Source organism: Anabas testudineus, chromosome 14 (genome assembly GCF_900324465.2).
Source record: "Anabas testudineus chromosome 14, fAnaTes1.2, whole genome shotgun sequence".
NCBI lineage: Eukaryota > Metazoa > Chordata > Actinopteri > Anabantiformes > Anabantidae > Anabas > Anabas testudineus.
This window is the reverse complement of record NC_046623.1, coordinates 14800175-14823500: the sequence shown is the minus strand read 5'-3', so window position 1 is coordinate 14823500 and position 23326 is coordinate 14800175. Positions and strand designations below refer to the sequence as shown.

The window sequence follows — 23326 nt, the reverse complement described above, 5'->3', positions numbered from 1 at the left end:
CTAACTCTCTCTCTCTCTCTTAGACGATGTGTGTTGCTTTGAAGAAACTCAAATCTGATTTAAACGCTCATAAATCTCAGTCTGAGGTTGTTTGGAAACGCTGACATGAGGCGAATCGCTTCACCTTCATTTGTCCTGTGTCTGTTGAAGAAAGTGCCTCCAGCACCACGGACAGTTCCAAGAAACCCTGAGTATGAGCATTAAGGTGTGAATTTAACAACTTGTTCCATCAGATTCCTTTAATTCTTCATGAAGCTGAAGCAAATCCGTCCAAAATCTGTGTTGGACTCATTAGATTTAATGTTAGATGGATTTGAAGCAGCAGGGTGAAGTGTTCATGATTCATATTTCACTGATGCCTCAACTCCAGTAGTAGCAGTCTAGTAGTTCACCACCAGTTTAACCCCCGCTGTGCAACATTGCTGGTTCACCCTTGGCACAAAAGGGGAGAGGAAAAGCCTGGGTGGCTAAATAAGTTTGCTGTAACCACTTTTAATTATAACGATGCAGCAACGCGGGAGACAGTTTTAAACCTCAAGGCTAAAACTGGAATTGAGTCGCTGCAATCCCACTGGCCTGGAAAACAGGGGCTTCACATAAGCTATTATATAATTAGTATAGGGGGATGTAAATGAGGTGGTGCTGGGGTATTTTAATCAGAGGCACACAAACAGTGGGATCAGCAGATATCAGGGACGGGGGACGTCTAATTACAGTGGCACAAAAGATGTTGGGTGAAGGCAAGTGAGGCCTGAAGATGATGAAGATGATGAGACTATGAGGGTTGTGAGGAGGAAAGAGGAGGGTGGGTGGGTGGGGGGGGGGGGGGGGGGGGGTTGCACACTGCATCGTTTAAGTACTGCGGCTGATGTCACTTCCTAAGCACCATAATTGGTCATCAATGACTCTTAAAGCTGTGAAGAATGGCTAAATGAAAACACACAGACACATTTCCCCTGGGGAGCTGTTGCAGCTCCAGTGATCCATTCAAACCTTTATTGCTCGGACCTCACATCTCTCTCTCTCTCTCTCTCTCTCACCTGAGAAGAGGACAGCTCCTCCTGAGCTCTACGTCGCATATTTCCCGCTCACCTACACCCAGTCTCACCTCTGCTGCCGTGGTCCCCATGTGGCCCCTCCCTTACCGGACTGGACCGATAAATGGGTTAACTCTGTCACCGGGAGTAGCTGAGATAAATGCACCGGGAGCGGCGGGAGATCCCTTCCCATCCCTCCGCTGTTTGGTCGAGCTGCTCTCCCCGGGCTTCTTCCTCTCCTCCGTGCGGTGTTGATTGAATTCAAATCGTGATTTGTCATTTTATAAGAGCTGAACCGGCGGCAGCAGCAGCGGCGGCGGTACTGAGACCCAGACCCGTGGGCGGCAGGGTGGCATCCGTCTGGGCGAGCTGATAGGACGAGGATCTGGCAGCTTACACCGCTTCAACCCAACAGCTCCCCAAAATCTGAAGATGTGGCGATGAGAAGTGAGATGTAGAGAGAGGACTAGAGGCCATTCATGTGGGTCTGGGCTTCAGCTAAAACGGACAGAGTCTGCCGCCACCACCACCATCCTCCACCTGCTCCTCCTCACCTAACCAGTTGATATTTTTCATATAACTATCTAAAAAGTGTGGAGCACATGACACGCTGGTGAATCCCCGAGACAGGTCCAACACGCAGACTGAATGAGTCCATCTCTGGCTGTCGGACGGACTCCTCAAGAGCACAGGACGGATGCAAACAGACTAAACCCATCTTGGCCGTTCAAAACACCCTCAGCATCTCCGTGTAACCGAGCGGGGTGAATCTCACAGCGGAGGACCGGTCGTTTCACAGCCAGGTAGGCTACACCCTGGGGCTTAATTGATGCTTCACCTCCGGACTGGTGTGTTAAAGGTGATTACTGCGACCGTCCGCCCATGCGTCGGTCCCGCTTATGGCTGCAGAGCTGCGCGGGCGACTGCACCTGTTGTGATCTGTGTGAATGTGCCGAGCGCGCTTAGTGCGTGTGCGCGCGTGTGGATAGACCCCTATATACGTGCAGGCTGTGTATATGGGCTAGTTTGAATGACAGACGACCTGACCACATAATGATGTCTGTGTCTATTTGCATTTCGTATCCGAGCTCCCTGGAAATCTCTCTCTCCAGCTGCTTGTGTGCGCGTCAGTGCGCGCTGTGTGGGTTTGATCAGTGTGATTAGGTGATTATAGGTCCATCACACACACTCTATAAGTGTAATCACAGTATAATTGTCTCAACACGCTGCGGGATGCAAAGCGCTCAATCACACATTCTACATCATGCTTCGTGGCTTTATCGCTCGTTTTCCTGTAGCTCACATATTGCTTCTGATAAATGGGGACTTGCTGCAGTCTAAAGCCCAGTTATAATAATTCTCCATGCCAGATGCTACAAAACTCCACAGTCATAAAGCATGATGGTCAAATCTGTCCCCTGCCTCGCACATTCATCATTTAATACCCTGGACGGAGGGTGCTGAGTGTTGGAGGTGATGGGGGCTTTGGCTGCGGGTATAGCGCGCCTCGGGGTTTCTTTTTTAATTCTCGGAGACCCCTCTCTCTGTGTAATGAGGGTGACATGTAGCAGCAGCTTGTGGCAGCAGCTTGCTGTAGCAGGTAGTGGGAGTCCAGCTGCGCTCCATCCGCTGCAGATGGGCGCAGCGTGGTGAACCATCACGAGTGTCCAACTCTTGCAGCGTGAGACTCTCTTAACATCCAACGAGCGTCGTTCAGGGCTCACCGGGAGAAGATCAAGGGCGTGCTCGTTCACATCTTCTCTGCAGGCGGTGAAGCACCAGAGATATTCAACTGGCAGACGATGGAGGGTGCAGATATTAGAGTGTGTTTGATGACCCGGGATGACCTCCAGGAGAGGCGGCGGTAGGCGACAAGGTGGGCAGCCCATCCAGAGGAGAAGAGATGTGTTTAGATTACAAACCTGATGGTTAAGAGAGAGACAGCAGATATCACAGCTCTGTGGAGGCTGTCTATCTTTGCCCAAGGTGACTTCAGACAGATACTGACTATATGACACCAGTCTTTTGTGTTATTAGTTTAGTTATTAATCTAATTATACAGTTTTATTGTTGCTGCTTTATATGTCAGTCTTTGGCTTTGGGGCCTATTTGACGAATCACAGAGCTGCAGTTTACCTTTGTTGGAGCTTCAGCTGATCAACTGTGGTCTCTCATCTTTTTTGGCAGCCAGCAGAAGCTTTATCTCCAAATAAATGGGAAAAGACATGAAGGGCTAGCTGCCGTTCTGGTGGCTTGAAGTAAAAAGAGAATAGTTTGTTGTTTTATCCGTTTTGCCAGATAACAGATCTCGAGCACATCAGAAGCTGCTCGGATGAAGTCAAACCGCACAGTTTTGCAAGTTTTGATGGTTAATTGGCGGCTGCAGCCGTACAACAACCTGTTTCCTTTGATCTGGTGGATAAGGCTCGGTTCTGTTAGTGCTGTTGTCTTGTCAGTGCTGCCTGTTTGTGACGGCAGCGCTGTGCATGTACTGTTTGGAAAAATACTGTTGTGACCCCTCAGCTCTCTGCTGCCACTCTGCTAATGCATGTCTCTCCATGGGGACATAGGGAGGTGAGGAACAAACATGATTTTCCTTTCATTTTTTGGCTCAGCCTCAGTTGCTCCTTTTCCCTTCATCTCAGCCTCTTCTCTCCCGTCTGGGTTTAAATTTGTTCTGATCACCATGCTGCAGACTTGAAACGGGGCTCCCTGGGGTGCAGGTGACCCCACAGTTCAAACACTGTCAGTCAGGCCAGTCTCATTTGCTTCTTTCATCCCCTTTGGCCCCACCCTTTCTCATATCCCCAGTCTGTCTATCTCTCTGTCTGTCTCTTTATCTGTCTGTCTTTCTCTTTACTACTCTTCTTCCTGCTCTCTCAGCCAGGCGGTTTGGCTTTTCAGTTGGAGGTTTTCTGCTAAAGTCTGTCCTTGTCAGCTTTCATGTCCATTTCTGACAACAGTCTGTGTTTTCACAAGTAGAATCCATGATCCAGAAATATATAGGAGAGAAATAAAGGGTGGGTGAGAGAGGGGTAGAGAGAAAGAATCAGTGGGGCTGAGTTTGATGCATGCGTGTCTGCTGGATTTTGCCATGAGTGAGTGGGTGTTTCTGTCAGGGGAACAATTGTGTGAGCAGATGGACTGTTAAAATACATTCTTATATTGATTTCATGTCATATGTCTTATTAATTTGTCCTCTAATTGAATAATCGCTGGATAGCGCATGTCCCCAACAGATGTCTTGCAAACATGCATGCAATAATAGCATTTAGTTCCTGCAGATTTTATGTGTGCATACACATAAATACACAATACACAATACACACACAATAGTACCTTTCAAACCTTAGTATCTACACACCAGCATGTTAAAGAGAAGAATCAGTTCACATTTACAACGTGTTGGGGTGAAAAGTTGGGAGTGATACAAGGAGGAAAGATGCAACATGACCCACATTTCCAGAGAGTCTCTCCTGGAAGACATTCAAAGTGTTGCATTCCGTTGCTCACATGAAAAGTGACAGAAATAATTGTGTCAAGAATGAAAAATAAGAGCTAGAGAGAGAAGTGCAAATCCTGGCTCCTTTCTCCGCTCAGCACAGCTGGCCACTCACAGCGTGAAGTGGGTGTGAATGTTGGATCGTCAATTTTGGAAAGTTACTGAAATGGTCAGACACAGCTCTCCCAGGAAGGTGGTGGTGGTGCATGAGGGGGTTGTCAGATCTAAACTGTTCCACCATCCCACAATTTAATGGTAGCTTAATTGGACCATCAATAAAACTACAGCTTATTTGCTGAGCACCTATTAAAGACTTTTTAGTATTCTACAACCTGGTAAAAACTCTACCATGCAGAGGAAACTATGGCTCAGAAACGGTGGGCCAGAACTCATTTAAATGGATGGAGGTGATATGAAAAAATATCCTGTGGTATGATTAATCATCACTGGAAATCATGAACACTGATTTCAGGTCTAAAGGAAAGAGACCATCCACACACAGTTCAAAAGGATGTTGTGCGGTACATCAGTGCACACGGCAGTTTGCACATCAGCAAAGGAACTGTTGTGTGATTTGCAGTTTTAAGCAAGGTTTGCTCATTTGAGCACCCACTGAAAACATTTGGCTTATTATACAATCCAACAAAGACAAAAACAAAGTTATGAGGAGCTGAAATCCCATATCAAGAAAGAATAGAGGGAAAATATCTCTTTAAAAACTAAACAACTGGTCTCTTCAGTTCCCAAATGTTTACAAAGGGTGTGATGCAGCACAGTAGTAAACACACCCCTATTTCATCCGTCCCTGTGAGAAACTGAAGACACTGAAGAACAAGGATGCTTGTTGAAATTATTTGCTGCAAAACAATGATGCAGAAATGTTTTATTAGCTACCACAAGCTCATACAAGAACAGTAAATGGCATGATGGTCAGCACTGTTAGCACGGATGCATGAAATCCACTGCAGTGTGGATGTACTTCTTGTTTCTGTGTGGGTTCTCTCCAGGTACTCCCGCAGTCCAAAGACATGCAGTTAGGTTAGGTTAGGGTTAATTGTTGACTCTAAATTGCCCATAAGTGTAAATGTGAGTGTGAATGCTTGTCTCTCTCTATATGTCAGCACTGTGATAGACCGGTGACAGTTGGAATTGACTTCAGCACTCTGGCGACCCTTGTTAGGATGATGGATGGATTAATGTCACATGTCAAATAGTTTATTCTGTACTTTGGTCTCTGATGTTTGTAGTAGTCTGCATGGACTATGACTGAACAATAAGACCTTGGTGTGGGTGTGTGTTCATCTTTTTGGCTTAAACTCATGTCTGCAGAAGAGATACATGTTGCTGTGGTGACCTGAATACCTTTAAGGTGCAGGTGGGACAAGAGTAGAATCAGGAGCAGATGGACCAGAGAATACATTTCCTCAGAGTTCACAAACTACACACCTCTCTTCACACACTGCTTGCTGTCTATCTTTGTTTCATGCACACAGTCATTTCCACACCTGGTGTCCTCTACAGATCACCAAAGAGGACATGCCCCTATCCCACAGCTCTTAACCTTTAACACTGTTTTTGTCCCTATGGACAGTCTGTGTCAGGAGAGGAGAGGAGAGGAGTTCTTTTATTCTTTGACCATGTTTCCTGTGACAGAGATATCCCCAATTCTATCTGCATCTTTCCTTTCTGGCAGCAGCCTGCTCACAAAATGTTCTTGGGACATCTATCTCTTCCTCTCTCCATGTCTTTCCTCACTGCAGTTCAGCGTGTACTGTTGGCAGGAATATTGCATGGAGCATATTGCCAAATTGCCAAAATATTACGCTGGGAAAACCCTCAGAGGGACGTCTCTCATGAATCAAAGCAGAGATTTGCTCTGATCATACGACACCGGGGCTGTGGCTGATTGATGCCCTGTCAAGCCCCGAGGTTTCTTGGTAAGGTGTTGGGTGGCGGCGGGGATTGTCTGGTGGGACAGGACATCAACAGATGTGACAAGGGGACTTAAGGAAACTACAGCAAGTGACAGGACTTAAGTGGTTTTCCTCTGTGGACCAAGGAGACTGATCAAAGAGCACCCAGGAGAGAGAAAGCAAAAGAATGATTGCTGGATAATTCCTGATTATATTCCAATAGCACAGAACAATAAAAGTGGAATATTTTGGTGACTCCATTGAATTATAATGTGATTATATAATTTGTCACAGTGATTCTACCACGAGGAGACAGCGTTTCTCGCAGACTTGAGCATTAGCAGAGTGGAAGGAACAATATTCCCTCCACAGGAGCTTGTGTTTCTAAAAAGGGCCCATGATCACGTTGGTATAGCCACAGCTCGAATACACAACACACATCCTCCTTGCCTCTATTTTCTTCATGCACACACATAAAAAGTTTATTTAGACTCTGTGTGTGTGTGTTTGTGTGTGTGCTCTGCAGGGAGAAGATGCCATTCCACCATGTGCGGGCGGGCCTGCTCTATCCAGACAACTACCTGAGCAGCTCCCTGACGGAGGGCAGTGAAGCCTTCCAGCTCACCAGCATCTCTACAGAGGAGCTGGGAGGTCAGTGTGCTCAGGAGAGCGAGAGAGAGAGAGAGAGGGTGGGAGGTGGGTTGCCGGTGTGAGGTACTAGCAATTAATGTTTCACTACAGGAACAATGCAGTTACAATGCTCCAATTCTCCCGGGGAAACGTTTTTCCATTTAGTCATTTTGTCAGCGCTTGACTGGATGCATTGGTTTCCAATTATGGTGCTTAAGAAATAAAATCAGTCACAGCGTTGAAGCAGTGTCTGACTGAAATCAACTATATATGACCAAGGCTGAATTGGAACTCCAGTGTGTTGATATTGGTAGGTTTTTAATCTGTCATATATTAAAACTAATGTCATCCGTGCTCACAAAAACCCATTTCGCTTCAGTAAACAGATTATACAGTGTGTTAGTAAAACTGCACTTTTATAGATTGAGCTGAAGTGAAGCTCTGTGTTGTGCATGTAAATAACTCAAAATATAAGTGAAATTCGCTCCACTGAATTTCACATTCATCACAAGTGCCTTTAAAAGTGTTTTGTGTGTGTGTGTTAGTTCCAGGTTAGCTTTTCCAACCAAGCATCTAACATCAAAACACGGAAACAGCAAACAAAGGCAACAACAGGATATTATTTTATATTGTATTTATTTTTTTGATGTTGAGACTGTAGTAATTCCTGATATCTGAGAATGTAGAGTAGCAGCAAAAACATGGGTAACAAGCTTGATCAGTCAGTTTATTTGTTAGGAGTCATGTACAATATGAAGCTTAAATACTAACATAGAGATATCTATAATCGATAATTGATGTGTCTCACAGACCGGTTGGTAAACAAACCCAAGGTCAGTAAAAGTTATTAAGAAGAGAAAACAACTCACATCGTTTAATTGCAGCTGGATGCAGGATGTTATAAAGAAGCATCACAGTAAACAGACAGGCTCTGTGGTTCAGTTGTGATCTGCTGTACTGACACTTTTCCTCTACATTAGCGTTGTGCATTCACTTTCAGTCATACCTCCAAATAAGCTTGTAGCTGAATTGGCAAAAAATATTATTTTTTTTACCCCCTGTTCTATCATTTATTGTAACAGATGTCAGGAGCTAAGGGGATGAAACCAAAGAAGTAACAAACTCCTTTAAATGTACTTAAACCAACAAAATGGAGTTTTTTACTTTACTCATTTGAAGCTATCCTATAACCTTTATATGTGCTGTGCAAAGCAAAGACCTGACCCAGCTATGTCTGGTTATATGTCTGATATGATTTGCTTCGGTGTGAGACAAACTGCTAATACAGTCACACAGTGAGTACAAAGAGCGTGAGAGTGTGTTTCTGACTGAGGCTGTTTGTTCGTGTTTATACATGTGGCCTATTGTAGTTTGCTCGAATGAGCTTTGGTATGAAGTACTTTGTAGCATAAATCTTTTAATCCAGAGTCCCCTGTGCACAACTCGAAACAGCCCAGTTTACTAAAACACTCTCTTTAGTGTAGTGAGAACAGAGCTGCTGCAGCAACTGAAACGTCTCATCGCTGGTCCAGTTCGACTCTGTTTGTTTGTGAAGGGCAACGACAAGGGTAAAGTAGTCTGAACTTATGTAGAGCTATTATATAAACTGAATTTGGACTCTTAAGCTCCAGACATTATGATGAAGTATTATAGGCCCTGTCAGCCATAGATCCACACAACTAATGGGACTGTTTGATGTGGACAACATATCAGTGGTATTCGCTGCCAGCATTTGAAAACGCCTAATCCCACTTCAGAAGAGATGCTAAAGGTTCTTCTAGGATCATCTGTTAGCACTGATAGAAGGCTAGTTAATCACCCCAGTGTTGGTTCGCTGCTATTCTCTAGTTTTGAGGCGTTTCATCAATCACGGTTAGAACATGTAGAGTCCTCGGGGTTGACTTCGAAGTACACAGCTGCGCACAGGCAGGGCTGCGTGTTCGCACAAACACACACCCAGGCATTGCTCTGTAATACATTAGGGGCCAGCTCATTCGTACCCTATTGAAAATGTACTCTTCACTGTGGCGCTGCATATAAACACATTTCTCTTGGGGAGGCCACACACTCACCTGCATTTCCAATCCCTCACCTCTGATCTGCACTTTATTTAGTGAGAGGGGAAAGAGAGGCAGCAGCACTGTGCTTGAATGTAGTTGTCAGCCGTAGGGAATATTTACAGGCTTAGATGGGGACTGCGACTGAACTGTCATGCAACCAACAGAGCAAAGACAGGCAGAGGATGCAGACCTGAGACAGCCTTATTACACAGAGGAAGGAAGTAGCAGCGTGTCACGACGAGAATATTAATGACAGACGGCCTGAGAGAGACAAAGAGAGATGAACGTCATGAGAAATTTATAGTTGAAGTTATGAAATAGAATTAGTCTTGAGGAAATTGTGATTGTTATTCCATCATGCAGCAGGCGATTACTCTGAACGCTACACAAAATGACACCCTCAAAAGTTTAGAAAGCCACAGAAAAATGGACAACATATGCTGAATAAAGACTTGCAAAGTGTGTCCTGTCTCTGCTGTCTTAATCAACTTGATAAATACAACCACTTCCCTCCAAACCAAAGCTCCACCTCCCACTCCCACCTCCTTTCAGATAGTATGAAGTGACTGACAGCTAATTAACACTGACCAGGGTATTTTGTAAGACGGTCCTCAGAGGTTTCAGCAATTCTGCTGCAGGAACAGATACTGTAGGTACCTCGTGAGCTGTGTGTGTTTACTTACAATTTTGAGTCAGAAGGGTTTTTTCTCTGTGGGAGGAGAGAGTCGGAAATGCTCTTGGCAGCGCTGGTGGTGATTGTGCTGTGCAAAGGGATTGGGGCAGGTCCCTCGGGGTTTGTAAAATGCAATAAGTATATAAAGATGTAATAGAAACAAGGACAGGGAGTGACATAGAGAGAGGGGAAGAGAGGAAGAGGAAGTAAAGGAGAGTGGGAGTTCACCTTCACCTTGTCTGGGAGAAAGCACTTCCAGTTAATGGGAAAACCTGTTATGAGCACAGGGGAAACACCTTTCTGCACCTGCTAAAATCTGTTAATCATTCATTTTATCCCATGGGTTACAGCATCGCACTGACACCATCTGATACAGTCTGGTATTACTGGTACTGGTGAAGCAGAAGACACAGACATGCAACTTAAACATTGCTTTCAAAGTAATGTCTGTTGGTATAGTTTGGTAAAATCAAGTCTTCTGACCTAAACAGGAAAGAGTTAGTTTGTCATTAGCCTTCAAATCAATGCACAAGAGTTTTTTATGATCCCCTGCCCCTACTGTCAACATCGCTGTGTTTGCAAATCAGTCTGATGCTGATCTGCCACCACTGATGTGCTGAGTCCTGGGTTGAACCTGTACTATATCATTTTATTTTAAAATATTGGCTTTGTGCTAAACAGGCAGTCTACAGTATGTTTTAGACCTTTATCACTGCTGTGTGAGAACAGTGAGGCTAAACCTGAGGAGTAAAGTTATGTGCTGGAAAATCTTTTGTTCGTTTCTGTAAATGCTTTGTAATTAGAGAATGGTTGTGTTATGTATTAAAAGAAAACATGGCAGGAAGACACAAGTCCAAGTCCAAGCAGGACCTCCAATAAAGGTGTTACATAGTGTTGCTGCCCCATCAGTCTGCAGAGACAGTTGTTTTAAACTATGGGGTTGCGTTTGCCTCATGGCTACCTTAAAAATCCTTAATTCTTGTAGATATAGCCCGTAGATGTAGGGCATGTCAAAATGATCTATTATGACTCTGCTCCAGAGATAATGCAAATGAGTTTGCTCAAATGTTGAAAGGGACATTTTTGTTCTCCGAAAGTATGGCTAGTGTCCCTGTCGTCGATATGCCCGTCTACACCTTTGCCTTTTTGCCAGTTTGTTTGATCTCAACATTGACCACAAGTGTCTGAATGGTTTCTGTTTATGATGATGCAAAAGCAGAAGATCATGAGGAAGGATTTCTGTGTTCAGTGTGTTAGGCCCACGTCGTAGTCGACCTTTACTCGTTTTAAATGTATTAATAAACACTGAATGCTCTTTTGCTGGTTTGTAACAAACGAGAACAGTGAAAGTGAACGGAAACGTCTAAATAGCAATGTCACTCCCAGCATGTCAAATATGAACTGATCAAAAGAAAAGGAATAGGTGAGAGAACCACGCAGGCAGGAAAGACGGCACTCAGTCACTCAGGGAGTTTTAATAATAATAAATAATAAATAATGTGAGATGAATGATAGAAATATAAAAACCAGCACTAACTAGATCAGATGGATGGATAGAGACACTAATATACAGCGGTGTGTTTGTCATGCAGAGATCCGTGAGGCGTTCCGTGTTTTGGATCGCGATGGGAATGGTTTCATCTCCAAACAGGAGCTGGGCATGGCCATGCGCTCCCTGGGTTACATGCCCAGCGAAGTGGAGCTCGCCATCATCATGCAGAGACTGGACATGGATGGTGAGACCTTACTTAAGGACATGCACAGGGGTGCATGCAGAGAGGGTGAAAACACATATAAGCGTTTCATATAAACAAGTGTCTGACTTTATTTGGTTGATGTTTGCTTGTAGTTGTGTCCGTAATAAAAGAGAATGTGTACAAGCTTGAAGACAAATATTTTCATTTCAAGGAAAGAAAACCGTATGAATATTTCTATGTGTTGAATTTTAATGAGATGTAAATGAAAAACACTGCTAAATGATGCCAAAAACTCAGAACTTAATGCCTATTCCACTTCCCTGAGGCCAAATAGGATTCTGAGTTAGAGCTTCCTCCATCATGTTCCCCCCAAAATGTTTCTAAACTGCCTTAAGAGCAGCAGGTGGACAAATTGACAAAAACAAATTCCCTTGGAGACAATAAAGAGAGATCCTGTCTGCTCCCACTCCTTAAACTCCAGCTTTGCTTGTAAATTCACAGAGGAATGCAATTACTCGTAAGCAGTCCCTGCATCACAAACAAGCCAGTCAATCTTTCAGCGGGGTCTTATCTGTCTGCTCCTGGTTCCGCAGCCTGTGGTAAATATCAAAGGTCAAAGCTAAAAGCCACGAGTAGTCCATGAGTAGTCTGACCAAGTGAGAGCTGTGCTGCCATTTGTTCTGCAGAGAGACATTATGTCTCTTAAAGTCCTCTACGTCTGACTTATATCACCTCGATGTCATCGCTAATATAGCTCTGAAAGCAGCCCCTGGTGCAATTAATTTAAGAATGTCAATTATCATCAGGTGTTAGACAACCTGCACAGTTCTTCAGATGATTCATTTTGTATTAATCCCTCCTTAAGAAATCTTAATCCACTGATCTCTGGTGTTATCTTCTTGCCCTATCTTCTGGTTTTAGGCAAAATAGTCTTTAAATTACATTAATAAAAGCTGCGTGTTTAAGAAACTGCAGAACAGAGAACGGATCTCTTTGATGCTAATGATACGCTGTATTACAAGGCAGCGCTTTTAAATCTGTAATTTTCTATTCAATTCTTTGGACTTTTCCTCAAAAGAAATGTGGGATTTTGCACTAATTGATCTTGCATGTTGAATCGTACGCTTCAGTGTAGACAAATTTCACATTTTTCATGTTCAGCTGCCCTGCTGTGCAATGACTAAAAGAAAATCTGAATTTATTTATTGCCAGTGGAATGAATGCCAACTTGATTTCCCCTTTTATTAGTACCAAATTACTGTACACAGCGTTCATCTTGGAAGTCATTCAGAAATTATAGACCACTTAAATTAGTGTTATCCTACAGCACTGAGACATGTACACCAATAATATTTCTAATATATGCTCCTTATAACAGAAACAATAAGCAGAACATTGGATGATGCTCTTGAACTGTTGAAACGGTAATATTGTCGATGTATAATATAATGAGTCTGTGCAGTAACTCGGTTTATAAGACACGCTGTCGTGGAGATGTTCACTCAGCATTAATTCCACGGGACGCTGGCTGTTGATTGCAATCTCTAACAATGTGCAGCAGTAGAATACATAATGCAAACACTTACAAGGTGTGTCCTTTGAATCTGAATTTGCCAAATGTTCCCTGAGTTGTCGCAGAAACAAACCTACAATTCTTTTTGCACAGGCACTCACACAGGTGCACACACATTAGTTGAAAGGTGAATTAGTGCTGATGATGCATGGGTGTTCGTCATGGATGAGGGAACATCCATCTGTTGATCTATCTCAGGGCACTTTGCTTTGTTTTCTGCACTCAAATAAACTTCAGCATAAAATGCATTATTTAGCTACGGTCTGCCAGCCTTCCTGTCTGAGTATCTGATTTTCTATCATCCCGGTCTGTCTCTGTGCCTCTCTGGGTGCGTGTGCATGTGTGTGTGTCTACCCGCAGGGGATGGCCAGGTGGACTTTGAGGAGTTCATGACAATACTCGGTCCCAAACTGCTGTCGTCTGACAACAGAGAAGGATTCCTCGGCAACACTATCGACAATATCTTCTGGCAGGTGAGAGACGAAGCTTCCTCCACCCAGCTGGCAAAGAGTACGGTTCTCATCACTCACACTCCTCATCATTTATCAGTTCCATCCTTGACTCATCTTCTTACTTACTTATGCCTCACCTTTGACAGTGTATTTCACCAGTCAGAGCAACTCTTACATCCTCAAGCACAGCCCTCATTTCTGCAGGGAGCAGACTGCACAGGCACACACCTACTTCAGTGCAAAAAATACACACTCTTAATCCGCCCCACCCCACCTGCTTCTTCTGTTCTCTGACAAAAACAGACTTCTTTTTTCTTTCAACTAAGGGCCTTGAAGGAAAAGGGACCTGTATGATTTGGGGGTTTGGGTGTGTGTTTACCATTGTTACAGAAGGTATTATCATAATAAAGATTTTAAGGATGTGCGTCAGTAAGTGTGAGGTCGAGCTTTCAAGTGTCCAAACTGGGCTCGGTGGTGATTAAGGCTGCAGCTCATCTACATGCTTTTGAATGTGCTTCCCTCTTTTTTAAAATTTGTTCCAGACACAAAATTTCCTGCTCCTGGAGTGTGTTTTGCCTCTTAGGTAAGCCATGCGACAGTAATGAAAAATGCAGCGTTTTGACTGTGTGCGTGTGTGTGTGTGTGTGTGTGTGTGTGTGTGTTTCAGTGTATACAGGGATTGAGTGTGAAGACGGCTGGTTGAGCAGGGTGACGGCTCTCAGGAAGCTCTTCCTCTGCTTTCCTTGACTCAAATGAGAGGAGAAACATTTAAAGGGTGACTCACTGAAATGAGGAGGCGTCTGTGTTCCAGGTTACAAACACATACTGGGCCACATTTACATAGACGTTATTCATCCGAGACTTCATTGTGCTTTTCGCTTAAGAAAATGTGTGTAAAACAAGGAATCTATGGCATCCACACACCAGAAATGAAAAAGCAATTAATGCAAAAAAAACTGCTGATTTTAGTATCAGAAATATTTCTTTCTAAATTGTGTGAAGTGGAGCACCTTGTATTAAATCACACACACTGCATCTGTGACAGGGAGACGGAGCAAATTGGACCACAGTGTGCCAGCCAGCGAGGCTGAGAAACATGAGAGAATAGAGAGGCGAGCTGGACAATATGTGGGGAAGGGGAGGTTGCAATGGGGGGGATTGCCCCAAATAAAGGAAAACCACAAAGGAGGGAAGTACGAGAAAATGAAAGAAGAGGTACAAGAGACTGTGATTCATGAAGGTCGCAGACAGTGTGCATCTCAGGAGTGATTTAAGATGTTCACCTCCCACAAAGGGAGCGACAGAGCAAAAGAAAACAGGAAGGAGGAAGAACTGAAAACAAAAATGACAGAGACGAAAGATGAGAGAAGCAAGAGGAGGAGAGAGGGAGTGAGAAATGAAAGCACAGAGCAAAGGAGTATAGGAAGAAAGAGGAGGAAGAGGAGGAAGGAGATGGTGGAAGTGTGTCTCTGAGGACTGCGAGAGCGGCACTTTGTGTGCGTGTTTATATTTCACAGACCTTAGAGGGAGGCAAGAAGAGAAGGAGAGTCGTTGTCTTAAAAAGTGGAAGATGAAGGAGAAGGAGGTGCATCATTGTGGGCTGTAATGACTCCGTTCAGTGAGATGTAGAATGATTTACTCCATCGGGGAGTCTGGTGTTGGCATGTTTCCTGTGTAATTACATTTTCCTCTATGTGCATTTGTGTGTATGTCTTGAATAAATGTTGTGTACCCCGTGTTTGAGTCGGTGTGCTGTTAAAATAGCCGAGAAACACTTTTAGTTTCTGTTTATTTTCTACTGCAGAGTGGTCTGAGTAAAACCTCAGGGACATTCAGATGTGTGCTTTGAAAAATTCCTGACTTGTGGTATCACATTTCTGATGATAGTGAGTTAAAAAGGGAAGCACCCGGACCTCCACAGCAAATTAGGCTAATTTTCAACGGCAGTAAAAGCAACAATTTCTTTGACTAATTATCTTAACAGTGTTTATACGTATCAAGAAATACTGTATGTTTGCACAGAGTGAGTCTACTGTGTCTAATAATTTTGTGTCTTATTTTGTAGTTTCTTTGGGATTATTTGTGTTATTTTGTGTCTCTTCTGGTCATTTTTTAATAGTTGGAGGGTTTGGTAGGTGCCATTTGTGTCTTTTTGATCAAAGCTTCACAGTAATTTTCTCTTCTCTAATGCAGGAAGCAAAACATGGTGAAATTATTAGCAGAAATGGGTTTTTATAAATAAAAAAAGGAACTGAAGCGAAGGGTTAAAGAAGCAGAATATAATCAGTGGAATATACAGGTGGTGTTCATACAGCTGATGCTAAAGTAGAATGATTTTAAATGGTCTGTTACATAATGTAATAACCACGATTACAGCAACATTATTAGACACCATTGTTTTAACAACAGTGTCTAAAAGTGACCAGGACACGCTGCCATTTTTAGACGTGGGCTTACATTTTGTCCCTTACAATTGTGCCTGAGTTTGTATCTCTGCTTATGTAGATTTATTTTATCTGTTATTCATTTGTGGTTGGCTGTAGTATCTGCTCTTTCTGTTATAAAAACCGTGTGTGTGTGTGTGTGTGTTGGTGTGAACAGAGCATATGTGTAGACCTTTGTGTACACATTTTCTTTTTTTTCCGCTTGGATTTGTTTTCCAAGCGAAACGAGAGAAACTTCACTTGAACTTGAATTCTGACAGCACTACTGTGCTGCGAGACAGAGAAATAGAAATAAAAGCATGCAGAATAAAATAAACAACGCTTGCACGTTGTCACTGTGGGCAGTTTTTTTAGAGAGGGGTCAGAAGACGAAGCAGGAGGACGAGTGATGAAACAAGCTTGTGCTGTTTAGATGGGAAGGACGGCGCTTAAGCACCTGTTCCTCTGATTGATGTGTCCTGGCTCCGTCAGTATGTCACTGGTCAATGCTCACAACCTCCTGCTGTTTTCCTGTCACATGCACACTCATATGCACACACACACACACATCACATATTCAAGTTCATTCAGGAAAAGACAAAATGCACTGACAGGCTAACCCTCAAGTCTTCTTCTTGCTTGTTCATCACTCTGTGTGTGCGTTGATGCCCTTCAGAGACATAGCAGGAGGAGAAATCACTCTGTTAGTCGGTAACAGGTAGCAGCTCCACCGTGACTTTCCCCCAACAGACAGGCAGACAGGAACATTGTATATTCTCCATGCTCCTGCCCTGAGCTGTCATGTTGTCTGTCCTGCGGCTGCAGTCCAAAGACTTGTTCCTCCGTTGCCCTGCATCTATTCACAGCTTTGGCAAAAAGGAGAGCAGAAATCTCAGGCCTCCCCAACTGCTGCTGCCACTCCTTGTTTCACTGCCCTGGAGTGACACACAAGGTTGTATGAGTCAGAGCCCTTAAAGGTCCAATCTGCGTTTTAGTTTTGCCATAAAAACATGAAAAAATAATTACATACGTAGGAGTTCAAGATGGAAATGCAAATAATAATCAAAGCAAAAGCAGGTCGTACTGTAGTTAAATATTATAAGATTATTATTTACTGAGATTTTCTAGTGTTTGTCTGTGTTTTTAGCCTCTTCTGTCTGTTTCTAAATCCTATGAGTGAAATGAGACATTTTAGAGCGAGAGGAAAAAAGTTGTTTTAGTTTGAGATACGTTTGACAATTTGTGATTAGTATTAACTCCATTTTCTTTTGTTGTTCTCTTTTACCTTAGCCACCAAATAGATTATCACCATGAGTTTGTGTGGGTGTGTGTGGTGAGCGAGAGGGAGAAGAAGCACAGATAGAAAACCAGGCAGAGACTGAGCAATTTAATGAGTGCGTCTGCCTTTTGTATGTGTGAAATGATTTACGGCAATCTCCCAGGTTTGCTATTATTGTTGTGTGTCTTTGTGTTTGTTTCATTTCTGTGTGTGTATTTGCGCACGTCCGCATGCATGTTTCTATAATTACAGTATAAATCACAATAAATGTAGGAAAAGTGACGGGGATGGTTAGAGTGGAATCAATACACATTTGAAGACCATTTTGCCTGCACACGAAATAAGAACCGACCAGGTCTAATGCAGAGAATAAATGAGTGTTTGTGTGTTTCTTATCACATGCAAGCTTTTCTTCTTCTATTTATTAATGCATTAACATATTTATTACTCTAGTGATAATTTTTAGACAAAATAATTTGCACACATTAAGTTTTATCACAAGCACTTCAATTCATTTCCTAAATCAGCCTGCAGCCTGTTAGCTTAGCTTAGTATAAACACTAGAATGGAGATAAATAGTGAGCCTGACTCGGTCTAAAGGTACAAAATCCAGCTAACAGCACCTGTAATGGTCACAAATTAAAATTATACATTTCATATATATATAACAAACTTACAAATACATCATTATTACTATTAATAAACCCTCACAGTTGAAGATAGACTGTGGTTTGGTGTAATAGAAAAAAAGGTTCAAAGTCATTTCAGACACAATATGTTTATTTAACTTCGAACAACCCCTGACTAAACTTTTTCCTTTTGTCATTGTGTGATGTCACAGTCATTGGTTTTGTGCACCTGCCATCAACCCCAAGTTTCCATTTATAAATGTAGAGCTTCATTCATTTAAGAAATATGTTGCATTTGAACATTTTCCAACGTGCATTAGGAGTTTTGTTTCATAGGGATGAAATTTTTGTAAGTTGCTTTAGACAGAGCAAAGTTATCTTTTCTTGTCTTGGTGCTGAGACAAGCTGAACTGTTGCAGCTTCAAATTAATTTCATCCAATCCGCAGTGAGAAAGCAAATAAATCCCAAAATATCAAACGGTTTCTTCAAGGACCAGGTGAAGTACACATCGGACATTCTGTGTCAGCTTTCACTTATTTATGGTCACACTTTGGACAGTACCAAAGCTGAGATTTGATTACCAGACCAAAATCTCAAGGTGATCGAGCATGAAGATGCTATTTATAGCATTTAGACAGCAAGGCAGTGAAGCACACACAGGATTATTGTTCTCCTCTTAAAATGAACAGCTCTTCATCACCCTCACAACTCTTTTGCGTCCTTACCACCATTCTGTTTTCTCCATCTGTCTCTCCCACTACTTCCTTCATCTCAGTTTTCTCTGACCTCATCATACTTTGCTGTTTGCCATCTTACTGTATCTTTCTTCCTCTCTCAATCAGCCCCCTATTTCCTTCCTCTTTGCCTCACTCAGTATCTCCATCTGTTGTACTAAACCAAGAGATGATTGTGTTTGTGGCTGTCAGTGAGGTAAATAATCTACAGTATATACAGAGCATCCTTTGTGTCCATGGATTGAAAAGGAGAGCTGCAGGGAGGCCAGTAAAGGTGGAAAGGATAAAGATTCAGACTTCAATCTGTGATTGGTCAGAGCGTCTTAAATCGTTTTGAACACAAACATTAACACACACAAATGAGAATACAACCACCTATAATGAAGCAAATGTGCTGGTGCTTTCAGTTTAATTGATACATCCATTAAACCAATGTTTGCTTGCAAACATTTATCCACTTATATCAATGAACACACACACACACACACACACACACACAGGTTTGAATACTAATTTAAGCTCCCAAAAATAGCACCAGTGATGCATAGGCAAGCGTGCTGCCATTACATTACAACTGACACCTTTTATACCTACACATTAAACTCACATTAAACACTGAAGAAATAAAACACAAACTTGTTCATGTCACAATATCTCTGTACTTTTCATCCTTCATTCTTATCTTCCTACATTTATCTGCCCTGGTGAAGCCAGTTTGTGGATGACTGTGTATCTGCATTGATCGCCGTGTGCCCCTGCAGTTTGACATGCAGCAGCTGTCTCTGGATGAGCTGAAGCAGGTGCTGTTCCACGCCTTCCGGGACCATCTGACAATGAAGGACATAGAGAACATCATCATCACCGAGGAGGAGAGCCTCAATGAAACCTCAGGAAACTGCCCTGAGTACGAGGGAGGTGAGGAAGCTGTTCTCGTCGACACAGATTCATGGCCAAACATTCTGCTGTTTTTCTGATGAGATGTTGACCTTTACATGAGATGATTGATACCACTCTCAAAAAAAAAAAGGTTAACATAGCATAATTACAGACTGCTAACTTACTGCCTTGTTCACCACTTTAAATCATGGAGGGTAATTCAGTTCAGAAAAGGAGCATCAGCTACTTAGCTCCATAAAAATGTCAAAACAAGTGCAAAGTGTGATGACACTGATGTACCTGCTCAGGCTGCTGTAAGTTTTATTTATTTTAATTATCCTTTATTTAACCACATAAGATCCCATTGAGGTTGAAGAACCAGCAAGATGGCAACATAACAAACATAAAACACACAATTATGCATTAATAAAAGTAGGAAACAAAATACAGCTTAAATAAGCCAAAAAGAAATGTTTTAACTTTAATCTCACTTCACAAAGGGTTTCAACATCTTTCCACATTAAGACACGTTTTCAAATGTTATTTCTCCTAAAAATATTAGAAATGTAGCTTTAAGAAGGCTAGAAGTAAACAAGAATCATTCATCGTGGCATTTACAAATGTAATCAAATTCAATCTGATACCAGATTGTTTAATTTGATTTCCTTCTGCCTAATTTAAAAACCTAATAACAACTCAAACTGACACATTTTTTAAATTAGTATGAAGACATTTAGCACTCATCAGTGTTTGACATGAAAATTGCAGCTCAGCCTGCCAGCAGGATGGGAATATTCAGTCTTACTCTGTGCATACACCTGTACAGTATCTGCACACCTCCCCAATGAACACTCAATTTCTCATTTGTTTAATCTGTGCACAAACAGAAATGTAATTACTACATGTTGTGGTGCTCTTCTGGGAAGTTTCGTGGTGTAACTATTTGTTGGCCACCGACTTTCCTGGATTCTCTGCTGATTGCACAGCAACCTCACGGTGACAAGACTGTAAAACCACAATTGATTTTTATGCCTCAGTTTGGGTAAGGATTAAATGAACGAGATGCAGCTTGTTAGAAAGCATGCTTTAGCGCGCATGTGCAGCATATGAACTTTGGACAGAGCCGGGCTAGCGCTTTCCCTCTGCTTCCAGTTGTTATTTGTTAAGCTAATTGCCTCCTGAGTCTGGAGCCCATTACGGCACTGTTATGAAACTGGTATTTAGCTTCTCATCTAACTCTCAGCAAGAAAACAAATAGATATTTTTTTCCAAAATGTCAAACTACAACTTTAAGGCTAAATTATAGATGATGAAATTCACAAATCTATTGCTGCTTCCAGCATCACAGCTTCAGGAGAAAACTTGATCTGGAGTACAGTAGTTCACGAGTTAGTAAAAAGTTGAAAAGATAGTGTTGAAGACAATAGAAAAATATATAACACTTTGAACACTAGACACTAAAATGAAAATTAAATGAATTCTAGTTTTCTCAAGGTGAAATCCTTCATTTGCTGCTTTGCTGGACCAACATGAATATTCACCAAAGAGCCTTGAGAGGAAGGTCAAGATGCAGAGGCACGTTCAAGAAAACAGATCTAACATTGAAATCATAAAACCTTCATATCAAGGTCATGGATTCACTTCTTTGAAAGCCAGAAAGGAGAGGGTTGCTAATGTTTGAGTGCACATCTAAAACACAGAAGGCAGATTTCCTGAAACCAAATGATGCTTTCAGGGAGCAGAAAAATGTGAATCAGACCCTGTGCGAGTTATGGTTCAGAGCTGCTTTTCTTCTGTGAAACAGTCACCAAGTCTTACAAAAAGAAAATGATGGTTCAAACACTAAAAACTAGGAAAGCCTTAATGAATCCATTGGGTGCTGGCCTCCAGTCTCAGGAACTCCTGAAAGAGAGACAGCTGGGAGGAAAGGGGACAGCAAAGGAGGAGATAAGAGGCTAAGGAAGGGATCAGGAAACTGCTGGCTTTGCACTCTTTCTCAAAGTTTCTGATGTTGAGGGAAGACCGTGTCGCGGAGTTAGAGGGGGGGGGCGAGGCTAAAGATGGAAGAAGAGGAGAAGCAGGCAGAGGTTAGGATAAAGAAGTGATGAATCGGTATAAAGCCTCACTTGTAAACGACTGCTGTATGTCTAACCACGTTTAACCACCTCCCCACATCTTTAACTTCCCTCTTTCATGCCAGCTTCCTTCCCGTCTTCTTCCCGTCCAGCGGGACTTCAGACAATTCCTCTTAGATCCATGACTCAGAGCTCTGACTTGATTTATTGATGCGGTGTGTGATTTTAACAAACTGAGACAAGGGGGCTGACAGAAGAAACTTTTGGTTGTTGCTTTTGCTTCAAGGCCTGTTGGAGGACACATCTGTCTCTGCTCCTCGTTCTCTTTCAATCTCCAGAGATTATGTCTTTGGAGGAAAAGAGGCTTTTTAGCCCAAACAGACAGCAGAACAAAAGTTGTACCTCACTCCTCTTTTTTCAGTTTTTACTGCAGCAGAGTCAGTTTGTGCCTCTCATATATTCATTTCTACACCAGATACATTTTGCACTGATATAATCTGCAAACATGGCAACTAGACGTGTTGGCTGCTATTTCATCATTATTTGTTGAAGCACTGTGAGAAACAGGTTAAATTAATTTACGATACATATCTTTTATGGTCACTGTAAATCGTAAATCATTAAGTTTAGCAATGATTCTGCAGAGTTCTCATTCTGAGCCTTTAGTTCACTTGAGCATGAGTTCATTCTTGATCTTGGGAACATGTGACAGAACAATTTAAAGTCAAAGCTTTTAACTGAATGGCCTTTGCTTGGCTAACAAAGGTGTCTCAGGAGTCGCTGCTTGAGCTTCCATTGTGCAATTTCAGGTGCTTGTAGGAGATGAAGTTGTGTCTTTTCTCTTTCTCCTGTTGTCAAGCGACTCCTTTTTTAGATTAGCCAATTGTTTGGGCCCAATTATTTGATCGTTTAGAGCTGTAGTTTGACGGTCTTGGAAATACGGGACACTTTTTTGTAGACAGCTTAGCTCAAATAATGGAAAAGAGGATACAGTTAGCCTGGCTTGTGTTGCTAAGTTTCATAAATGTGGATAAAACCAGGCCAATTCCAATGGTGCTGCTCTCATAGTTTGCTCTGTTCATGATATGATTGTTATTTACTTATATCACAAAGATTTTAATGTCTCACAGCAGTTGTTGTAGTGGAACCTCCAAGAACACACTAAGTTTTTTCTATAAAGGATAATGAAAAAACTACTGAATGAGAAATTGTACCAAGTTACAGAAGGGTAATGCTAACCATTACAGATGTGAGTGAGGTTTGCCCAGATGTGACTCTTAACTCTCTATGCCTTTAAATGTATTGTCTATGATACTGAGCTCAGTAAAGCCTTTAATCAATTCACTAATAATCATCATATGAGAAGCACAAAATAAAACTGACTTGTGTTTATCAGCAAATCGTAAAAGAAAATATCTTCAAAAATGTTTAAAAATAATTTCCCACTAAATTATGATAAAGTTTTTACCATTTTCACCATTTATTAAATCACAGACTTCACCTGTGAAATTATCAAGCTTTTATTTTTTCCAGAGTACACTGCTGTTTCTTATTTCTTTCCTCTCCTCATTCACTCTTCCCAGTCCATCCCAAGAAGAAAAATCGACAGACGTGTGTCAGGAAAAGTCTGATCTGCGCCTTCGCTATGGCGTTCATCATCAGTGTCATGCTCATTGCAGCCAATCAGATGCTGCGGAACGGCATGGAGTAACCAATTGCACTGTGAGCATGGGGAGTGGACAAAAACAGCCATGACCTCACATCTCGTCTTT

General features: G+C 42.3%; 1 protein-coding gene across 1 annotated transcript; it reads left to right on the top strand.

Moving 5' to 3' along the window:
- Positions 1–1627: 1627 nt before the first annotated feature.
- Positions 1628–23265, top strand: caln2 (calneuron 2). Its single transcript, XM_026372494.1, has 6 exons — positions 1628–1840; positions 6979–7103; positions 11408–11551; positions 13446–13558; positions 19365–19518; positions 23138–23265. Exons 2-6 carry the CDS (start codon positions 6986–6988, stop codon positions 23263–23265), a joined length of 657 nt encoding a protein of 218 aa, XP_026228279.1. The 5' UTR covers positions 1628–1840; positions 6979–6985.
- The last annotated feature ends 61 nt before the right edge of the window (positions 23266–23326 follow it).